Below are 22,833 nucleotides of genomic sequence, written 5' to 3' on the forward strand. Positions count from 1 at the left end.
GCTTACAGAGATTTAATGGGTGCCGTGGCTGTAGCGTAACTTGGCCTATCCTGATATATTACCTGGATTTTGTTCCGAAGTCTCCTCATTGGTGGTAAACTGTTTCTCTGTGCCTCTCTTTTCTAAAATATAGGCACAACACCAAAGACGCATGCTTATGTTTTCCAACTTAAAAAATAAAATCTCGGGGCGCCTGGGTGGCACAGCGGTTAAGCGTCTGCCTTCGGCTCAGGGCGTGATCCCGGCGTTCTGGGATCGAGCCCCACATCAGGCTCCTCCGCTATGAGCCTGCTTCTTCCTCTCCCACTCCCCCTCCTTGTGTTCCCTCTCTCGCTGGCTATCTCTATCTCTGTCGAGTAAATAAAATCTTTAAAAAAATAAATAAATAAAAACAAATAAATAAAAAATAGCGAAAGAAATCTACTTCAGATCCAAATTTCTTGGTCAAGTAAAACTAAGGGATTGGTCATTAAATTAAAGAAACAAATCCATATATAACAATCTGAACTTCTAGGGGCGCCTGGGTGGCTCAGTCGTTAAGCGTCTGCCTTCAGCTCAGGGCGTGATCCCAGCGTCCTGGGATCGAGCCCTACATCAGGCTCCTCCGCTGTGAGCCTGCTTCTTCCTCTCCCACTCCCCCTGCTTGTGTTCCCTCTCTCGCTGGCTGTCTCTCTCTGTGTCAAATAAATAAATAAAATCTTTAGAAAAATAAAATAAAATCTCCTTTAATAGAAGCATGCCTCTAGCCACCTCTCCTTCTCTTCTCTATTAGACACCCAAGTTTCTTGAAAGAGTGGATTAACCAGTGGTCTTCAAACTTTTTCTTGGACAATTCCTGAAAGTTTCAAGCAAAAACATACAGTGGTTACCAGAAAGGGGGTAGGAGTGGAAGGAGTCAGCCCTAGCTGTAAAAATACACAAACAAGTTCTTCATTTATGTTGGAAATTTTCTCATCCTTTCGTCTTCCTGAAATTTGCATTTCCATTCCACCTTCTCCAGAGAACTATGTTCTTCCTTTTCTCTGTTTTGGAATAGTTTGAGAAGCCTGGGTATTAACTCCTCTTTAAATGTTTGGTAGAATTCACCTGTGAAGTCATCTGGTCCTGGTGATGTAGGAAAGAGGTTGGTTTTTTTTGTTTTTTTTTTTAAGATTTTATTTATTTATGTGACAGAGAGACAGCCAGCGAGAGAGAGAACACAGCAGGGGAGCGGGAGAGGAAGAAGCAGGCTCCCAGCGGAGGAGCCCGATGTGGGACTCGATCCCGGAACGCCAGGATCACGCCCTGAGCCGAAGGCAGACGCTTAAGGACTGCGCTACCCAGGCGCCCCAAGATGGGGTTGGAGCTGACGGCCAAGAAAGAATTCTTGAGACGTCTTGAGTGCAAAAAGGTGGTTTTATGAGAGCACGAGGACAGGACCCCTGGGCAGAAAGAGCTGCGCTGGGCTCATTAGGACTGGCCCATTATATACTTTCAAGTTGGGAGAAAGTTAGGGATAGTGAAAGTCTCCAAGGAATTTTGGAAGCAAGTTTCTAGGACCTTGAGGGGACTAGCTATTATTAGAAAAAGGTTATTTATTACTAATAAAGCCTTAGTCATGAGATCCTTCAGATGTATATTGGTGAGTCATATGCTTGGGAGATGATTGCCAACATATATCTTGGGGGGGTAGAGATAAAGGAATTTTCCAAAGGAAATTTTATTTTTTAAAGATTAATTTATTTTGGAGAGAGAGGGATGCCTGGGTGGCTCAGTTGGTTAAGCATATGCCTTTGGCTCAGGTCATGATCCCAGAGTCCTGGGATGGAGTCCCGCATAGGGCCCTGCTCAGCGGGGAGCCTGCTTTTCCCTCTGCCTGCCGCTGTCCCTGCTTGTGTGCTCTCTCTCTCTCTCTCTCCGACAAATAAAGAAATAAAATCTGAGCCACCCAGGCGTCCCTGACAAATAAAATCTTAAAGAAAAAAAAGAGAAAGAAAGAGGGAGCATGAGCAGGAGGGGTAGAGGGAGAGGGAGAGAGAGAATCTCAAGCAAACTCCAGCTGAGCATGGAGCCCAACGCGGGCTCGATCTTAGGACCATGAGATCACAACCCGAGCGGAATCCAGGAGTCAGATGCTTAACCGACTGCACCACACAGGTGCCCCTCCAAAGGAATTTTTATATGTTAAAGTAGACTTACAGGGTCCTGGGGGTTGGGCTAAGATTGCCATTTGCCCTTAACAAAGTCCTAACATCGAGGCAGCTGAGTTCCTAGAGGAATGTTACTCTGCCTCTTCCAAGGGCTTGTCGATGGGCTGTAAGTAGTAAGGAAATTTAATTTTTCTTTTCCTTTGTTTCCCCACATCACTGGAGTTTTGTTTGTTGGGAGTTTTTTTTAGTACTGATTCCATTTCTTTGCTGGTTATAGGTCTGCTCAAATTTTCTATTTCTTCCTGTTTCAGTTTTGGTAGTTTGTATGTTTCTAGGAATTTATCCATTTCTTCTAAGTTGTCCAATTCCACAGAATGATATTCTAAGGCAATCTATCTTACGCATGAAAGTCTTTTTTTTTGTAATCACTTTTTATCAACTTGTAATAATTCTCTGCAATAAAAATGTGTGTGTGTATAATTTTAAATCTGTTTTACTTCCTATAAGAAAAAGGCTCTTGTTAAATTTTTCTTATGGATTATCATTAAAATTAGTAGTAGCAGTCAGGGCGCTTGGGTGGCACAGTTAGTTAAGTGTCCAACTCGTGGTTTCCACTGAGGTCATGATCTCAGGGTCATAAGATCGAGCCCTGTGTTGGGCTCCACACTCAGCTCAGAGTCTGCTTGAGATTCTCTCCCTCTCTCTCTGCCCCTCCCTGCTCATGCTCTCTCTGTCTGAAATAAATATTTTAAAAACTTATTATTAGCAGTCAAAACAAATACAAGTTTATATAAATAATTATTAAACAGAAAGTCAAAATTTTTTGGAATTACAGCTCTTAATGAGATGGATGGGCTGGTTTCTTTTAAAAACGCATTTATCTGTGGGCGAACATTACTTTTTTCTCCAGCTTTACTGAAGTATCTCAATTGACATGTAACATTGCCTCTAAGATGTACAATATGATGATTTATTTAACGCACATATATATTGCAAAATGATTACCATAATACGGTTAGGGAACACCTCCATCATCTCACATAATCACACTTTTTCGAGGCTGATGAGAACATTTAAGATCTACTCTCTTAGCAACTTTCAAATGTACAGAATAGTGAACAATAATCACCATGCTGTACAATAGATCCTCAGAATTTATTCATCCTATAAGTGGAAATTGATACTCTGTCCTACATCTCCCCATTTCCCCCCACTTTCCAGTCCCTGGCAAGCACCATTCTATACTCAGTGTTTCTGAGTTCAGCGTTTTTAGATTCCACATGTGAGATCATACAGTATTTGTTTTTCTCTGCTTTATTTCAGTTAGCGTAATGCCCTAAAGGGGTGTGTGTGTGCAATTTCTTTATCCATTCATCTGTTAATATAGACAGAGGCTGTTTCCATGTCTTGGCAATTGTGTATTATGCTGCAGTGAACACGGGGGGCAGTAGCTCTTTGAGACAGTGATTGCATTTCCTTCAGAGACATACCCAGAAATGAGATTACTGGATTATACGGTAGTTCTATTATTAATTTTTGAGAAACCTCCATAACTGTTCTCCATAGTGGCTGCACCAATTTACATTCTCACCAGCAGTGCACAGGGGTTCCCTTTTCTCCACATTCTGGCTAACACTTGTTATCTCTAGTCTCTTTGATAGCTATTCTCACAGCGAGGTGATATCTCATTGGTGTTTGGATTTGCATTTCCCCGATGATTATGATATTAAGCACCTTCTCACGCACCTGCTGGTTATTTGCATATCTTCTTTGGAAAAATATCTATTTAGGTCTTCTGTCCATTTTTATTTTATTTTATTTTTTTAAGATTTTATTTATTTATTCGACAGAGATAGAGACAGCCAGCGAGAGAGGGAACACAAGCAGGAGGAGTGGGAGAGGAAGAAGCAGGCTCATAAAGAAGGAGCCTGATGTGGGGCTCGATCCCACAACGCCGGGATCATGCCCTGAGCCGAAGGCAGACGCTTAACCGCTGTGCCACCTAGGCGCCCCTTCTGTCCATTTTTAAATTGTATTTTTTTTTTTTTTGCTATTGAGTTATATGAGAGCTGAACATAACAACAGAATTAAACAAGGTTCAGTAATAAATTATATTCCTATTTTTTGTTTTTATAAATGTTAGTGCTGAGGAATCTTGTCCACATATATAAATGACAACAATGTCATATATTTTGTTGAACACTTTCTGAGAGCAAAAAAAAAACACATAGTGATCCATTATCAGAAATTACTTAGTAATCTCTCAGCTGACCAGATTGATTAGATTTTCCTTTAATTTTTTATTGAGAACAAAGAATTTGAAACTGCCTGTATTGCAAAAATCATTAGAAGTATTCACTTTCTTGGGGTGCCTGGCTGGCTCAGTTGGAAGAGCAAGCAACCCTTGATCTCTGGGTCATGAGTCTGAGCCCCATGTTGGGTGTAGAGATTAAATAAATAAAAACTTAAAAAAAAAGAAGTATTCACTTTCTCATTTTCTGAGAGGTATGCTAACAAAACTTTGCCAAGACTTACCAAATTACTATCAATTAAACCAGTCACTCTTTTATGAGTCACTTTGTTAAACCTGATACACTCAAAAAGAGCTAGAAAAATTAGAATATGATTCATTTCAATACATTTTAGTCAATCTAATATTTTTTGGAAAGATACTTTTCTATGTTTGAAATGTATTTTCTTTAAAATTTGGGAGCTGCAGATTATCCAATTTATGCAAAATACTTGTCACACCTAATTGGCAAGGCCAGTTCTCAAATCAAACCAGTCAGGCAAGTCAGACTCATTTTCTGTCCAAGAATCTGACATCATTGTTAAATTCAAATAGATGCGTTAACTGGCGACTGGGTGGGTCAGCTGGTTAAGCGTCCAACTCAGATGTTGCGTCGGTCTTGGGATCGGGATCGAGCCCGAGTCAGGCTCCGTGCTCAGCAGGGAGTCTGCTGGAAATTCTCTCTCTCCCTCTGCCTCTGCCCACTCCCCCCTCACTCAGCCCATGTGCGCTCTAAAATAAATAAATAAAATCTTAAACACACACACACACAACACAGATGTGTTAATACACATCCCTGTGACACTGGGTTCTACTATTAAGTTAGATGGGTAAGGACAAGTTCTGAATTTGTGTAATGGATGAAATAAGGTAGGACCGCTGTTAACATGTACCCGTGCTTTGCTTTGCTCTTACTGGATTCCTTCAGGGACCAAGCACATTTTGTTAGGGGCTGGAGAAGTCATTAAATGAACATCATCCTTATTTCCACTCCACTTCATATGAATTCACAAGATCCAAACATAAGCCCAAACACCCCATCTTTAATGCCTAACTTTGTCACCAATAAAAGTCTGCAAAAAACAAAGGAAGTCATAAACCCTGACCGCCATGCCTTAAGAAGACTTCACTGGTACTGTTAGGAGAATAAAAAGCTACAGATTGGGGAGAAATATTTGCACATCCCATGTCTGTCAAAGCACTGATATCGACAATGTATAAAGAAGAGGCGCCTGGGTGGCTCAGTCGTTAAGCGTCTCCCTTCGACTCAGGACGTGATCCCAGGGTCCTGGGATCGAGTTCCGCATCGGGCTCCCTGCTCAGCTGGGAGCCTGCTTCTTCCTCTCCCGCTCCCCCTGCTTGTGTTCCCTCTCTCGCTGGCTGTCTCTCTGTCAAATAAATAAATAAAATCTTAAAAAAAAAAAAAGAATGTATAAAGAACTCTCAAAATTCAACAGTAAAGAAAAGAAACCATACAACTAAAAAATGAGGGGCACGTGGGTGGCTCAGTCGGTTAAGTGTCTAACTTTGGCTCAGGTCATGATCCCAGAGTCCTGGGATCGAGCCCCATGTCCGAGTCCTGGGATCGAGCCCCATGTCCGAGTCCTGGGATCGAGCCCCATGTCCGACTCCCTGCTCAGCGGCAAGTCTGCTCGTCCCCCTCCGTCTGCCCCTCTCCCTTCTTGTGTTCTGTCTCTCTCTCAAATAAATAAAATCTTTTTTTAAAAAGTGAATAAATTCTTTAAAAAATGAGACAGGGATACAAAGTCACTTCCCCAAAGACACAAGGCTGGCAGATAAGCATATGAAAAGGTGTTCAGGGTCGCCAGCCACCAGGGAAATGCAAATGAAAACCACGGGGGTACCGCCACACACCTACTCCAGCTGTTAACATGAAGAACACTGACAAGACCCAGTGCTGGTGAAGATGCAGGGTAACTGGAACTCTCCGCGTGGCTCTGTGGAGCCATGGAGAGTGCACTGGACTTCCGGGCAGAGCCCCTGGAACTCTAGGCCATTGCCAGTGGGGATGTGAAATGGTCCAGCATATGACCCAGCAGAATATGGAATATGGATATGGCTGCATGTACCAATAATTCCTTCCTTCTTACGGCGGAGTCCCAGTCTGTGGGATAAACAAACCACGGTACATCCATACACTGCACTACGACTCAGCAATAATAATTGTTAATACAGGGGCGCCTGGGTGGCACAGCGGTTAAGCGTCTGCCTTCGGCTCAGGGCGTGATCCCGGCGTTATGGGATCGAGCCCCACATCAGGCTCCTCCGCTATGAGCCTGCTTCTTCCTCTCCCACTCCCCGTGCTTGTGTTCCCTCTCTCACTGGCTGTCTCTATCTCTGTCAAATAAATAAATAAAATCTTAAAAAAAAAAAAGAATTATTAAAAAAAATAAATTAAAAAAAATAATTGTTAATACACGCAATGACTTGGATGACTCTCGAAGACATTATACTGAGTGAAAGAAGCCAGCTTCAAAAATTACATATTGAAGGATTCCATTGACAGGACATCCTCAAAAATGTCAGTCTGGACTGATGAAGAACAGAGCTGTGGTTGGCAGGGGGCAGTGGAAGGGTGTGGCCCTGGGGAAGTAGCACCGGGAGTGTTTGAGGTGATGGAACCATTCTTTATTCGGATTGTGGTGGTAGTTACAGGAATCCATTTATGTATTCAAATTTACAGAACAGTACAAAAGAAGTCGACTTTAGTAGAGAACAATGTAAAAAATTTTAAAAAGGAGGCTTGTCACTCCTATTTTGAACTGTCTCTTATTTGGCACCCCAATGATTTTCATTGCCTTGGAGCAATGTAAGGTTTAAGGTGGGTAAGAGGTGTGGCTTGCTTTTCTGAACAGAAGAAGGATGTGTAAGAAGGGAGGGGTGGGAAGGAGAGCTGCTGTGCTGCCTCAGACACAGGCCCACAATTGCACGACTGCGGTGTTTGTGACTTACGCCACGGCCCCCCGGTTGGTCGCTCTACTTCCCTCCCACACTCTATGTTGCTGCATTGCTTTCCTGAGTTTCAAATCTGATCACGGACTTTGCTTCTTAAGGCCAAGTAGCTTTGCGATTGCCCGTTTACTTCTTTCTTCCTCTCTAGACCGAGCTCATGGGTAGTGAAAAAGGCAGATGAGTAAACTGACCCTTAATATACAACCCAGCAGGTGTTGAAACAGACATTTTCAAGGTGCTTAAGGGGCCAGAAGAGGAAGCACCCCCATCTCCATCTGGGGTGTCAGGAAGCCTCCGGAAAGACGCTCCAATAATGTTGCTTGTCCTCTGGGGGATCTGTAGGAAAACCCCATAAGCAGCAGAGACTCTATTAAACACCCTCCCAACGCGGTCAGACTCCACCAAAATGAAGAGCACACCAAATGTCGTTCTGCTCGTGACCTGAAGGACAAAGAGTCACGGAGCAGGGACCTCGGTGATCTATTTCTCTAACACTTCAGCCATTCCAGATTTCTTTCAGTTCCTCTTTCCCATCTAAGGGCCTTTGAACATCTTCCCTTAGACGAGTGTTTTCCTCACCGTCTTCCCAGTGACTAACCTGTAAATATCTCCAAGGTTTCAACTGCAACATCGCTTTCTGGAGAGGACGGAGCCCCCCGGCCCCCCTCCCCCAGTGAGGGGAAACCCCGTGTTGCAGGCTCCCACGGCGGGCTGCACTTCCTTTTCTGAACACTCGGGGCATTGTCCCGCCCCATGGAAGAGTCGCCTTGCAGCAGCCTGTCATCTGTGACAGCAAGGACCATCTGGTTCCCGCCCTATTCCCAGGGCTTGGCACAGAGCCTGGCGCCTGGGAGAGGCTCAAAACTATGTGTTGCGTCCATGGAATTTCAGTAGTTAGTACACCTTCCTCATTTGAAAGAGAAAACCAAGGCACGCAGGTGGGAAAGTGAGGTTTCTGACCATTTCAAGTCGGCGGCAAGGCCGGAGCTGGCTCGCACCCTGGAGAGCTCTCTGCCCTGGGGTCCAGGGCACTGGCCTCCTTGGCTTGCTTCTTTGCTTCCGAATAGGACGATAATCAATCCGGACCCTGGTTCTTGTTTTTGTGTGTGTGTTCTCTGGGTTTTCATTTCTTCCAAAATGTGCACAAAGATGAGACTTTCCCAGGAACGGTTTTGATTCATGTAGAAAACACACTGCTTTTGAAGAGTTCTTTAAAAATTTCCCCCAGCTTCCAAGTGTTTAATTTGGACACGTTTGTGTCACTAGAAAATTTGCACCAATAGGACAACAAAGACCCATCTATACTTCATCTAGATTCCTCAGTTGCTAACATTTTGCACAGAGGCTCGCTTTCTCTCTCTCTCCCCCTGTGTGTGTGTGTGTGTGTGTGTACTTCCTGTCTTCCATATACACACACACACACACTATAGATATGTATATACTCTCTCTATACATGTACACACTTATTCTTTTTTGACCCATTTAAGAGTCAGTCATAGACTAAAAATTATGACATTTTACCCCTGAACACCAGCACATATCCACCAAGAACAAGGCAATCTCCTACACAAATACAACATAATTATCAGTCTCACAACACGATTAGCTAACATACATCCATATTCAAACTTCCCCAGGTATCTCAATTATGTCCTTTATAGCTGCTTTTTAAAAATCCAGGATGCAGGGGGCGCCTGGCGGGCTCAGTCGGTGGAGCGTGCGACTCTTGATCTCAGGGTCGTGAGTTTGAGCCCCACGTTGGGTGCAGAAATTACTCAAAATTAAAATCTTAAAAAAAAAAAGCATAAAAATCCAGGATCCAATCAAGAATTGTGAATTGTGTTTTGCTGCCTCCTTAGTCTTCTTTGATCTAGAACAGCTTCCTCACTACTTTATCCTTCACGATACTGACACTTTGGAAGAGTCCAGGCCAGCTGTTTTATAGAATGTACCTCACCTGGATTTGTCGGATGACTTCCTCATGGTTAGTGCCAGAATCAACTTGTTTTCTCTTTGAGCAAACATGCCACTTGCATGACACGGTGGGTGGCTCGTCATGGCAGTGCCTTCATTTCAGAGGTCCGGGGCCTTGAGGACATGGCCTGACCCCTAAGACACCTGGGGGCTGGGCAGTGGGAATGCCCAGGGAGCCAGCAGGTAAAGGCCAAAGCTTCAGTCTTGGCAGAATTCATGGGCCAGCCATGGCTGCTGACGGTGGGGCACTCCTGTGGGGCAACCAAGGCCGAGGTGAGAACTTGTCCTTCCTACCACGAGCTCCGGGTGACCAGTGGCCAGCTCCTCAGCCAGTGGTCACCTGCTGCTGTGGCCCCTCTCCGATGATTCAGCTGCCAGGGGAGCAAGAAGAGAGCTGAGGTGATAACCGTGCCAGTGTAGTCCTACTGGAGAGAAGGGACAGCAAGGGGACAGGGGCACAATGACAGAGAACCAGAATTAAAAAACCAACCAATGGGGGGAGAGACAGAGGGGACACACACCAGAGTAGAGAGTGAGACACAAAGAAACAGAGAGTCAGACACGCAGGCCTGCAGGGAAGAGAAAGCACCAGCTGATGGGCTCCCTAACAACTTCCAAGTCTGTTCCTCAGGCTCTTTGGCTTTCAAATTTTGGAAAGTGAAAACAGTGTGGGTTTATACTGGCCTGACTCAAAGGGCACAAGAGTTTCTCCTAAGGGGCCGTGTGGGGTCATCTCCTTGGTCTGTCCTTTTTCCAACACAGACCTTCTTCCTGGTGCCCCCAAACCAGGCCCTTGGCCAGAAGTTTTCTGCTCCAGCTCAGAATATCTTCCCATTTTTAACAGGGCTCTCAGCAGACAGAAACCTACTTGTACACATCTGGGGTGAAGGGGAGGAGCAGGAGAGAAGCAGTCAGAAGGGAGGACGCAGAGAAGAGAAGGGCACCGAAAATAGCCTTCCCTCGGTGAGTGGAGAGGAACCCACGACCCCAGGAGTTGCCCAGTGCGAGTGACCGTAGCTAATAATAACAGGCCAGGGTTTCTCACGCGGAGTGGGACTGGTGGGGGTGGGTAGCTAACGGAGTAGAGCCCCCCACAGAAGAACTGTGCACAGAGAGGGCTTCCTGGCAACAATGTGCACCGTCTGTACTTTTCTTTGGCAGGAAGAGAAGAAAATGCTAAAAGCACAGTCAGGAGTCATGACCTCGGTTCCAGGGCTCCCAGCTGAACCCTGCGAGGCCCCTTGCTGCCTTCTGCCCTTGGCCGAAAGAACAAAGCCCAGGCTGCCCATCTTACGGAGGACGTTGAGGGGTGTCAAGGGGCGGGAGAGGACATCCTGGAAACTCTCCAGCCATTCCCGCTGCTCCTTCTCGCTGGGGCAGGTGAAGACGAATCTCCGCTCAGGTGTGACGATGGTGAGGCCGGCTTTCCAGCGGTTCCCTCGGATGCCCTTGGGCAGGTCTTCAGACACTCCGTACCCCTGCTCCTTGCTCCCAAGAAAAACCTGGCCCTGTTCAAAGGCATCCTGAAGGTGGAGGACACCTGGTCATCGGAGGCCACACCTGGGGCCGACCGGCACCTGCAGCCCGGACATCCCCCCAAGCTCCATTTTAGAAAGAGGTGTCTTATGTGTGTAGTGAGGGTCTCTGCTGGAGATCTCTGCTTGGTGGGACCCAGAGTTTGAAAGGCTATAAAACTATAAAAGAAATCACACACGTGATCTGTTAAAATGATGCTTACTTAACATTTATGGATAGCTTACTACGCACCAAGAATTCAAGTGCTTGACCTTAAGTAACTCATGTAATCCTCATGGCAACCTCTGAGGAAGGCACTGTTGTAAGCCTATTTTCCAGAGGCGGAAACTGAGGCACAGAGAGTTAAGTGCTCTGCCCAAGGTGTACCACTAAGTGGCAGCACCGCAAGTTCTAAAGCCCACAGTCCTAACCACTAGGCCCCTGTGAGAAGTGAGCCCTGGAGCCGGAGGACCAGCAGCAACCTGTCTAACCACACTGGCAGCATTTCGGATACACAGAGGACGTCCTGAAGGTGGACGAGATAAGCTCTATGCACAGGAGATGACTTAGAGACGAGCAAAGGGGGAGGTGTGTTCCTCGCCAGGTTTCTCCCGCCCTGCCACTTCCCCACGTGCCCGCCCACCAGCACGGACCCCACCTCTGTCTGGGGGTGCACTGGAGAGGGGCCGGCAGTGGCTCTTACCAGCGGGTTCTTGTAATAGAGCAGCCTCCGCTCCTGGGGATCCAGGGCAAACCACCTTTTCTTGAAAGGTTCTCTCTGCTGCAAAAGAGGGAAGCTCATAGGAGGGTCAGCCAAGCGGGGGAGCCCAGAGGTCAAGAGCCAGTCTGGGCGCGGCCCTGGCCCCAGCGCACCTCCCGGAGGCTCTGCCCCCCTCCTCGCCCCCTGCCGGCTGCACCCTGTGCCTCTGGACGCCTCTGTAGGTAGGAAGAGGGGCTCTTCTCTTTCTCAGGCTACTGACGAGAAGTCTCAGAAAAAGGAAGTGGGGGAAATGAGAAGCGGTGCTGACAGCGCTGGCCTGGGCGGAATTCTAACCGAGGTCAGGGGAAAGAAAGCCCCTGCCGAGAACCCCTGGGGAGTGGCTGTGCCATTGGCTGGTGAAGGCAGAAAATAAAATGGGCAAAGCTTCGACTCGTTTTTTTAAGCTGCCCAGAGGCTTTCTTTCACACTGATTGCCTAACACCTTTCCCTGCAGTCTTAACATCCATCCTGTCCATATAGGACACCTTAAAAAAAAAAAAAAAAAAAAGCATTGGATTGCTGCTACTTTCGGAGTTTTTTTAGGAGGTTACCTCTGCTTTCCTTTCTCGTTCTCCCTTCACCCCTTCCTCCCCTCACGACCACCAGGACCCTCTCCAGCCAGCCTTTTGACTTGGAGCCATGCCCCTCTCGGCATCAAGCCTGGGCTCCCCCTCACCCCCAGACGCCCTCACAGCAGAAGCCACCACCCCTCCGGACCCTCCAAGGGAGACCCAAGAGCGGCCAGTCTTCCCTTCCTTCATAGATAAGTGGGAATGAGCAGCACTGGGAGTTGGGCAGGCTTAGCAAAAGCAGGGCAGAGGCTGAGTTGGAGGGAGGGTGTGTGTGCGGGGAAGGGGGGTGCCCGTGTGTGTGTGTAGGTGTGCGTTCTCAGACCTCACTTGGACAGTCCTGGTAGGCCCCCAGCACAGAGCATGCAAGAGTTCTGGAAAGTGCAAAAGCTGTCGCCCCAAAGAGTGCACTTTCAGCTGTGCTTTCCCAGGAGTGGGGTCAGTTAGGTGGAGTTAAGAGGAAAGAAGAGGAAGGAAGCTGGGGCGCCTGGGGGGCTCAGTCAGTTAGGCATCTGCCTTTGGATCAGGTCATGATCCCGGGGTCCTGAGACTGAGCTGCTCAGCATGGTGTCTGCTTCCCCTTCTCGTTCTACTCCCCCTCCTCCCCTCTGCTCAAGCTCTCTCTCTCTCAAATAAATAAAATCTTTAAAGAAGAAGAAGGAGAAGGAGAAGAGGAAGAAGAAGGAGGAGGAGGAGGAGGAGGAGGGGGGGGGAGGGGGAGGAGAAAGAAGCTGTTGAAGAAGGAGGATACCCAGAGCTGCCTGGGTGGCTCAGACTGTTAAGCGTCTGTCTGCCTTCAGCTCAGGTCATGATGCCGGGGTCCTGAGAGCAAGCCCTGCATCCGGGCTCTCTGGCCAGAGGGGAGCCTGCTTCTCCCTCTCCCTCTGCCTGCCTTTCTGCCTACTTGTGCTCTCTCTCTGTCAAATAAATAAATAAAATCTTAAAAAAAAGAAAAAAAGGAGGGTACTCAAGGATCAGGAGAAGCACCTGCAGCAATCCCAGACCACACACCAGCTCGCCAGTCTCCACTTGGTCTTTTGCTCCAAGAACTCACAAACATTGGGTTACTTCCCTTCCGTCCCACTTCCCACCGCCTGGATCCCCCAGTCTCCCACTTCCCAAATTCTGCCCTATTGCCCACTGGAACCAGGGCCACGTAAGTCCCACAGAGAGTGGTGGAATGTACCTTTGGACCAGTCTTTTCCATGAAGCCTTGTTTGAGGTACTTCCTGGTGATGAGGGGCACGAGCTGGGGGAAGAGAGACATAACACTGACCCCCCCCCCCGACTCACACGCCAAGGGTTCAAAGCTCCCCGCTGCACTTGGCTCCCCAGCAAAGGGGAAGTTTGGAATGGGGAAGGATGTGTGCTCATGGTTCACAGGGTTATATTTGGAATGTGGTATTGGATGCAACATTCACATTTCAACAGAGTCAGACGACAGCATCTCGGATGTTTGCAGAGCTTACCAGCAGAGCCAAATTGTGGTTTAAGGACTTAGTCTAAGGATTCCTTCAGCAACCCCAGGAGGTAGACAGAGGCAAGGCTCTGAGGAAAACCTGCTGGTGTCAGGGGGCATATTCTGAGGGTCTACCTGTGTCAGGCTCTGGGTGCAATTATCATCCGCCCTGTGAGGTGGACATTATTATCTTCATTGGACTTCTGAAGAAACCAGGCCCCAGAGAAGTGGCTGGCGATTTTCCCTAAACTGTGTTGCTGGAAGGATATAGCCGGCATTCACACGTAGGGCTGACAGACACTAGACGCTTCACTACTGGTACTCTTCCCACTCCACCATGACGCTAACATGTAGACACGCCAGAGCCCTCGGAGCAGGCCCCTGGCTACGACCTGGCCGCTGCTGGGGTGTCGGACCCAGGCCCACAGGAAATGCTAGCAGAGTGGGCAAGTGGAGAAAGCTCTGGACTAGGAGCCGGGAGACCTGGATCCCAGTGGCAGCTCTGACCTCCACCAGCTGTATTACCGTGGTAAGACTTCATCCCTCTCTGGACTCATTTCCCTCTGCGTGATAAGGAGACTGGGTATGAGATCCCTGGGATCCCTTCCAGCTTGCCACCCTATACTCAGAGACGTTTCCAGGAATGAATGCTGGTGCTCTACGCTCTAGGGGATCAAACTGGCAAGTCTAGAGCTTCCACCGTCAGCTCAGGCCTCTGACAGCAGAGGGGCTTGGTTCTCCGGAGCTCCAGGGCCCAGGGCAGGGGCAAAGGGGACGTGAAGTCTGGGAAGTCGAAAGGAAGAAAACTGTGAGCCGAATATGAAAATATAAACTCTACCACTCCCCTGTCCCCAAAATACATTCTGTAGGCCTTCATTCCTTCATTTGGAAGGAAGAGCCCTAAACTGCTTCAAACAGGAGTTTGAACCCGAGCCAGGGCCATGCCAGTCTCAGCCTAGGGAAGCAAGTGGAAGAAGGAAGATCACACGGATGGAGCGCTGCTCACTGTATCCTAGAGGCCGTGGCTCACTCAAGTCACAGCAGCCCTGGAAAGCACATGGTGTCCCCACAGTGACCGATGAGCACACCGAGGCTCAGAGCGGTGAGGCAACGTGCCCCAGGTAACGCTTCAGCTTCTCTGACTTCGGAGGCCACCCCTTTCTTGGCCTGGGACCATCCCCCACACTGGAACTCCCCGGGTGTCTAGCTCTGGATCCCTAACCTTGAGCCAGGTCCAGGTGGCTGCCCAGAACCTCAGGCCATCCCTAGCCACAGGGGGAGAAGAAAGGCAGCAGAGAGACAGGGGTGGGGAGGGGACCCACAGTGTGATGAGGGGAGGCAAGACACTGAGGAGTTGGCCAGAGACCAAGGTCTTCTGCAGGGGTCAGCAAAGTTGGAGAGCTGGCCTAGCTGACTAAGGCTGGGAGTCCGTCCTCCGACCTCTCCAGTCAGCACTCAGCCCGCACAGCACCCTGCCCGCGGAGCGGGCATTCGCTCATGCTGGGTGCTGACTGGGCAGACCTGGAGGCTCGTGACACAGGCCTGGCTGGAGTCACTCCCAGAGAGTTGTCATCTCCATGCATTGCCAGGCCTGGAGTGGACACCTGTTCCCAAAACGTAGCTCCCTGCAAACCTTGGAATTAAGGAGCTTTCAGGCTTTCAAGGAGGGTCTAACAGTTTGGAATAAGAAAGTCCTGGGTTTTGGGGCACCTGCGTGGCTCAGTCATTAAGCATCTGCCTTCGGCTTAGGGCGTGATCCCAGAGTCCTGGGATCAAGCCCCGCATGGGGCTCCTCCACTATGAGCCTGCTTCATCCTCTCCCACTCCCCCTGCTTGTGTTCCCTCTCTCGCTGGCTGTCTCTCTCTGTCAAACAAATAAATAAAATCTTAAAAAAAAAAAAAAAAAGAAAGTCCTGGGTTTCATAGGGTGTTTCCGCCCCCATCATTTACAAAATCCTCCTAGAGCAGGGCCTAAAGCAGACCCCAGACCACAGCATCTCCGAGCTGGAAGGGACCCTGAAGATGACCCAGACCAACCGCCATGTTACAGATGTGGCAACAGATGCTCCGAGAAGCGATGTGACCTGAAGCGGTCAAGCAGTGAGTTAGCCACAGAGCACCCACGAGAGCCCGAGCCTCCTGGCTCGAGGCAGCAGCCTCTGCCCCACATGCCTGAGAGACGTAGATGGTGCCCCACATGTCTGAGGATAACCAAAATGAAGTTCTCGGGGTCACCCTTACCTTGGCCACAGAAGGCAGACTGCTCCTGTTACAACTGTAATGGAGAAGATCCCATTGTCTTCCCGAGACCAGAACACAAAAGGGCAAAGGGAGGACTTTGGAGGGGGAAGAGCACCCTTCCTGGGACTCCGTTTCTCATCAGTAAAATGGGAATAATCACCCCACCTAACTGTCTGTGATAGGGGATTACTAGATAAAAGATAAAATGGGCTCAAAAGCACTTTGTAAGCAGTACGTTAGGGATCATTTGCACATTTCAGTGGAAGAAGGGTTCAGAAAGAGAGGCCCAAATCCTGAGCCCCCTGACACTGGGGATGGTGGCTATGCATCCCAAAGGGGACAACCTGACCTACATTGTGGAGGCTCCTTGCTGTGTGTGAGGCCATAATCCCCCGAAGAAAGCCTTTGGTTTCTCTTTGAGGTACCCAACCCCAAATCTCAAGGTCTTGTCCACAAACAAAGCTAGTCCGGCCTCTGAGTATTTTTGAGGTCAGCAGACAAGGAGAGGAGGTGGCAGGGAGGAGACTCAGAAGTTGGGGTCCAGAGGGCACCTGGGTGGCTCAGTCGGTTCAGCATCTGATTCTTGGTTTCTGCTCACGTCATGATCTCAGGGTCGTGAGATCAAGCCCCGCATCAGGCTCCGCACTCAGCGGGGAGTCTGCTTCTCTCTCCTTCTCCCCCTCCCTCTGCTCACACTCTCTTTCTCTCCCCTCAAATAAATAAATAAATCTTAAAAAAAAAAAAAAGGAAGTTGGGGTCCACATTTAGCTCACCTCAGACTCTGGGAGCTCAGGAAAGGCTGTTTTTAGGTATTGCAGACGGGCTGCACGGAGGGCATTGAACCAGTCCACTATCTCCTGTGGAGAAAAATGAGAAGGACAAACAGACAGCCTGTGAGATGGGGTCGTGGGGGAGCTGAGTTTGGTGGTAGGAAGCTGGCTGGGTCTTTAGGTTCAGCACCTGCACATTCCCCACCCCAGATCTGCTCAGGGGCCTGTGTGCTGATCACAGGCTTCTGGGAGGACAATGCCAGAGCCTGGGGGGCTCACCCGAGCAGGTGGGAAGCCAATGACAGACGTCCAGAGCCCCGGAGAAAAGACCAAGGTGAAGTGCGCTAGAGTTAGGTAATGGCCTTGGGCCGTGCTTGGCCCTTCCCAAAGTGTGTAAGAATCACCCGAGCATCTCTCTAAAATGCAGATTCGGATCCAGTGGGTTTGAGGTAGGTAGGGCCTGAGATCCTGCATTCCTCACAAGCTCTCTGGTGATGCGATGCTGGTCCGTGGGACACAATTGGAAGAGCAAGTGTCCTCAGATGTCAAAGACTGGCTCTCAAGGAGGGGCGAGCGCACCTGCGGATTCTCCTGCAATGGGAATGCCCATCACCTGGAGTGCAAGTTGGGCCAGAGCTGGCTTGGACTTGCTCGTGTCATTCCAGGGGAGCACATCCTCGGCAGTGTGGGCCACCGCTATCCCTGGCGAGCCACTGGTCTGGCTGGCTCTGCCTTGGCTCCTCTGCTCTGCAATGGGGCCTCCCCACAGCAGCCAGAGTGATCTTTTTTTTTTCCCCAGAGCGATTTTCTTTTTCTTTCCTTTTTTTTTTTTTTTTAAGATCTTATTTATTTATTTGACACAGAGAGAGACAGCCAGCGAGAGAGGGAACACAGGCAGGGGGAGTGGGAGAGGAAGAAGCAGGCTCCCAGCAGAGGAGCCCGATGTGGGGCTCGATCCCAGGACCCTGGGATCACGCCCTGAGCCGAAGGCAGACGCTTAACAACTGCGCCACCCAGGCGCCCCCAGAGTGATTTTCTAATTAAAAATCTGAGTCTAGGGGCGCCTGGGTGGCACAGCGGTTAAGCGTCTGCCTTCGGCTCAGGGCATGATCCCAGCGTTATGGGATCGAGCCCCACATCAGGCTCTTCTGCTATGAGCCTGCTTCTTCCTCTCCCACTCCCCCTGCTTGTGTTCCCTCTCTTGCTGGCTGTCTCTATCTCTGTCGAATAAATAAATAAAATCTTAAAAAAAAAATCTGAGTCTAGCTCAGAGTCCTCTCTGCTACCCTCAGGTGAAAAGTCTACGTTCTCTAGTATGACTACTTCGCCCTCTGAGCTCTCTCCATACAAAAGCATTTGCATGTCTGCCTTCAGCTCAGGTTATGATCCCAGGGCCCTGGTATCGAGCCCTGCATCGGGCTCCCTGCTCAGCAGAAAGCCTGCTTCTCCCTCTCCCTCTGCTCATGCTCTCTCTCTCTCTCTCTCAAAATAAATAAATAAAATCTTTAAAAACAAAACAAAACAAAAACCAAAAACATTTGCAATCCTCCCAATACATGTCACTCTGCCTCACCCACCTCTCTTCCCTCATCCCACACATAGATTTGCCTAGCACATTCTACTTGTCCTGAAGTTTGGTTTAGTTGTAGTGGATTTTTGCTCAGCCCAAGCCCTGCTTCTACAAGAACCACCCCAGCCATGCTCACACACTTACGGCTCACCCACAACTGCAGCCACACTTGCTGTTAGGACCCTCCCCTTCTTGGCCGCAGCAACTAGGTCAGGGCTGGGCCAGTGCGGAGGCTAGACTGGGCTTATCAGGCCCTTTCTCCCAAGAATTTGGAACTGGGAGGCTGAAAGATTTGTTCAAATAGGCGCACTGCTGCACCTTGATGTAATAGGATGATTGAGAACTTCATTTGAATATGGTTTCCCAGGAAGGCAACATGACGACCCTTTTTCTCTCACCAGCCAAGCCAGCTGGCCTCGTATTCCAGAGTGGTGAGCTCTCTTGTCCTGGGCATTAATAATCTTTTCAGGTCCCAGGCACGGAAGGAGTGGGCCCATCCCAGGAAAGACTCACCCAGACGTTCACTTTGGTCACTAACTGGCGACCCTGGGGCCAAATCCAACCTGCATACAGGTTTGTTCGTTTCCTGAAGTTTTGTTTGTTTCAATCATCTGGACAGGTTTTCCTGCTTTTATAGCCTTACAGCTGTCCATTTCTTTCATTCATTCATTCATTCATTCATTCATTCATTCATTCATTTGACAGAGCAAGAAAGCACAAGCAGGGGGAGCTGCAGGTAGAAGCAGAGGGAGAGGGAGAAGCAGACTCCCTGCTGAGCAGAGAGGCCGATGTGGGGCTCGATCCCAGGACCTTGGGGTCATGACTGGGGTGAAGGCAGACACTGAACCAACTGAATCAGCCAGGCACCCCTTGTTCGCTTCACTTTCAAGTGAGCTACCTGGCTCCTGCAGGCCTGAGTTTGCTGCCCTCATTTCTCTAACAGAGAAGCTGGGGCACTGAGGGAAAGAGAAGGGCCAGACGCAGGTCGTCAGGTGCTCCGCAGCTGGATGAATGGGAGGAGCCGGGTCCCGTAAGTAGCAGAGACCTTGGGCACCTCAGCGAAAGCCCTCCTATAGCGACGGGCACGGGGGGGGGGGGGGCACCAGTATCCACTGGGGACATGGGGCATCAGTAGACAACCCACCATGGACCAAGAACCAGGGCTCTCCTTCACGTTTCCCAGTCCCAAATTTCTGGTAAGACCAAGTGAGGAAGTCAAGAAGGATGACTGATATTAGATTTCTTGCCACTTTGGAGAGTGGGGGGTCCTTGAATTTAGAGAAATAAATAAGTACGACATTTACTTGCACCTCTGGTGCTATGGAACAATGTGTTCCTGTTAGCGCTCTCTCTCTCTCTCTCTCTCTCTCTCTCACACACACACACACACACACACACACACACACACCACAGTTCCTGACTCTAATCTCTCAGGAGGCCCAGTCATATTTGTTGCTCTTTAAAAAAACAAAAAACCAAAAAAACCACTCCTGTATATTTCCCATTCGTGTCCCTTTAAGCTGGTTGGCGTGTCCTCTTTTTCAACACACGCACATAATTTTTAAATAGAAACTCTTTCCTCTGGCTGCCCCCTGCCCTGCCTAGACTAGGCACTTAGATGTCTCCTGTGTGTCCCCAGCATGACGGACACCCCATCTACTTCCCCATCTGACTCCCTCCCCAGACTGTGAGAGCCTTGAGCCCCCCCCCACCCCATGGCAGTGCCCCATTCACTACCACACTCTCTAGAACCTCGGGCAGTGCTTTGCACATTGCAGAGGCTCAAAAAGGATGAACTGAACGAGTGAATGAGTGGGGTGCCTGGGTGGCTCCATCGATTAAGTGTCTGACTTCAGCTCAGGTCATGATCTCAGGGTCCTGGGATCCAGCCCATGGCAGGCTCTGCACTCCACAGACAAAGTCTGCTTATCCTCTGCCCCTCCCCCTGCTCTCACGATCTCTTTCAAATAAATAAAATCTTAAAAAAAAAAAAAAGTGAATGAGTCAGTGATACAGATGTAAAATTGCCCATAAGATTTTACCCTTTACAACTGCTACAATCCTGAGCAAATAATTAGCAGAGGTTTTTTTGTTTTGTTTTTTAAAGATTTTATTTATTTGTTTGAGAGAGAGAGCGAAAGAGCACAAGCCAGGGAGAGAGATGTGGGACTCAATCCCAGGACTCTGGGATCACGACCTGAGCCAAAGGCAGACACTTAACTGACTGAGCCACCCAGGCGCCTCTCATTAGCAGAGGTTAATGTCTGAAACGCACTTCACTGTAGTGAAATTCTTTCACATTCATGGTTCATGGGCATTCACCCTCAAAACCCTTCTGGCGGTGGGTGTTCAGTGGGTACTCTAATCCCTAAACAAGCAGATGGAGGATGGGAAGGGACTTGGCCCAGTAACACAGCCCAGAGTGGCAGAACCAGGGCTCCAGTTTATACCCTATTCTTCAGACCCCACCGCCAGGAACTCTGCCCAGACTCTGCCAGCATCCCAGTGCTGGGCCCCTTGGGAAGATCTCGTCCCCGTCTGGGGCTCCTGGCTCCTGCTGCCAAGGATTCTCCCTCCAGCAGAGGCACATGGGTGGGGGTAAAATGATTGTAGGACTCAGGAACCATAGTCTGGGTGACGCTGAGCAAGTTACATAACATGCCCATGGCTCGGGAACATGGGGTTAAAACACCTCCAGGACTGTTTTGAGGATTAAGAAATGATGTATAGCAGGGTGCCTGGATGGCTCAGTGTGGAGTCTGCTCGTCCCTCCCCCTCCCCCTCAGCTCCTCCCCAACTCGTGCTCTCTCTCAAATAAATAAATAAATAAATAAATAAAATCTTTTTAAAAAATAATGTCTAGTGATTGCCAAGAATAGTGCCTGGCACAGAATTACTAGGCACTCAAAAATGTCTACCCTCACCTCTATGCCTCTCCACCTCGTCTTGGCATCTGTGTCCCTTGCTCAGTCAGTAGACTGCTCATTCCGCCCTAGCTTACTCTCTTGGACCTCTGTTACTGGCCTCCTCTTCGCCAGCAGAGCTGATTTCTTAAACTTTAATGTGCTTAAGGATCACCTGGAGCTCCTGTGAAAATGCAGTTTCTAATTCAGCAGGTTCAGGTGGGCCTGAGACCGTGCTTCTAACAAGCTTCCAGGTGATGCTAATGCAGGTGGTTTAGGACCCCATGGGGAGAAGCCAGGCCCTAGGGTTGAGGGTTGCCGGATCTTTCATCCATCCCTGCTCCCTCATGCAGAATCTCTGCCCTACCTGGATTTGTCACCTCCGGGCATAGCCCCTCCTGCGAACTGGACTCCCCTTAGTGGCTGTGCACTGTCCAGACACACCCATGGTGCCTGCCAGGTTTTTCTCCCTGATCTCACTCCTCATTGCTCGTACGGCTCTCTCGGGCCAGAAAGGGACAAGAGATGAGGCCAACAGCAGCAGCAAACCTCAAGCGGCAGCGGAACCAGGGAGCTGGCAAGGCAGGCCTGCGGAGTCCTGGGGTGCGGGCTGGGGGCCGAGGCGGCAACGCCGGTCATCTCACCTTCCCACTCTCGTGGTACACAAACAGGTTCCTGACGTGGCCCTCTCTCCTGTAGGTGATCTGCAGCCCGTGGGGGTTCCCTATCTTCTCTGTCTCGAAGGTGGCGTTCAAGTCCTTGATGCTGATGACAGCTTTGGGGCCTTTACCCTGAAAGAGAGGACGCGGGTGACTTCTCACCACCTTCACTCAGGCCTTAATACAAACGGATAAACAATTTGTAATTTTCCATGGCTTTTAAATGTTCCTGCTCTAATATCGAGACGTACTGAGGTTCTACTGCTCTCCTGGGTTTTGGCCGTCCCGCCATGCCCACTTGATCAGATTGGCTTCTTGGAGCAGGCAGGGGGCTTGGAAAGGCCTGAACTTAGGACTTCTCAAAGCTTTTAGCCACAGAACTTTTTCGGAAGCGAATCATCTATGGAAGCCAAACAAATAAAATAAAACAGATTAATAGATAAAAGCAGGTACGGGGGCCTTGGGGAGCTCCCTTCCACTCTCTACTGTGTCGGCAGGGGTCTGGAGCACAGGCTAAGCACTAACAGATACTAAGCAAGGAAGGGGGAAGAGTGTTTTCCTTTGTAATCGATAAGAGAGAAAAATGGTACAAACACTCCAGACCTGGGGCAGCCATTAACCACATGTAAGCTACTTAAATTAAAATTTAATAAAAATGAAACGTCAGTTCCTTGGGACACACCTGACTGGCTCAGTCAGTAGAGCATGCAACTCTTAATCTCAGGATCATGAGTTCAAGCCCCACAGTGAGCATGGAGTTTAGTTTAAAAAAAAATTATAGAAAAATAAAAAAGAAAACTTCAGTTCCTTATGCTTAGCCCCATTTCAAGGGCTCAAGTCACCACTTGGGGCTAGGGTATCGGACAGGGCAGACATAGAACATTTTCACCACTGAACGAAGTTCTACTCGATAGTCTTTTCTACAGGGAAATTTGGTCATATTTATTAAAATGTTGAGTATTTTGCCTTGACTCACAGTTTCACATCTGCAAATCTATGCCAAGGAAGTGGCTGCATCACT

General features: G+C 49.0%; 1 protein-coding gene across 6 annotated transcripts in view; it reads right to left on the reverse strand.

Annotated features, from left to right (window-relative positions):
* Nucleotides 1-7,046: 7,046 nt before the first annotated feature.
* Nucleotides 7,047-22,833, reverse strand: part of ADAP2 (ArfGAP with dual PH domains 2) — a 31,321-nt gene continuing 15,534 nt past the window's right edge. For 2 of the 6 annotated variants that reach the window (XM_045773409.2, XM_087854626.1), the window contains exons 6-10: nt 21,798-21,944; nt 16,684-16,767; nt 13,397-13,459; nt 11,585-11,662; nt 7,047-10,889 (exon numbers count right to left, since the gene is read on the reverse strand). In XM_045773409.2, coding sequence (XP_045629365.1) covers nt 10,440-10,889; nt 11,585-11,662; nt 13,397-13,459; nt 16,684-16,767; nt 21,798-21,944 — 822 coding nt within the window. In that variant the 3' untranslated portion in view covers nt 7,047-10,439. The remainder of the gene's footprint in view (nt 10,890-11,584; nt 11,663-13,396; nt 13,460-16,683; nt 16,768-21,797; nt 21,945-22,833) is intronic. The other 4 variants (XM_045773415.2, XM_045773413.2, XM_045773411.2 and 1 more) reach the window with 4 other exon arrangements.

This window comes from Ursus americanus, chromosome 23 (assembly GCF_024610735.1).
Source record: "Ursus americanus isolate L20-20 chromosome 23, mUrsAme1.1.p, whole genome shotgun sequence".
In the NCBI taxonomy this organism is placed as follows: Eukaryota; Metazoa; Chordata; class Mammalia; order Carnivora; family Ursidae; genus Ursus; species Ursus americanus.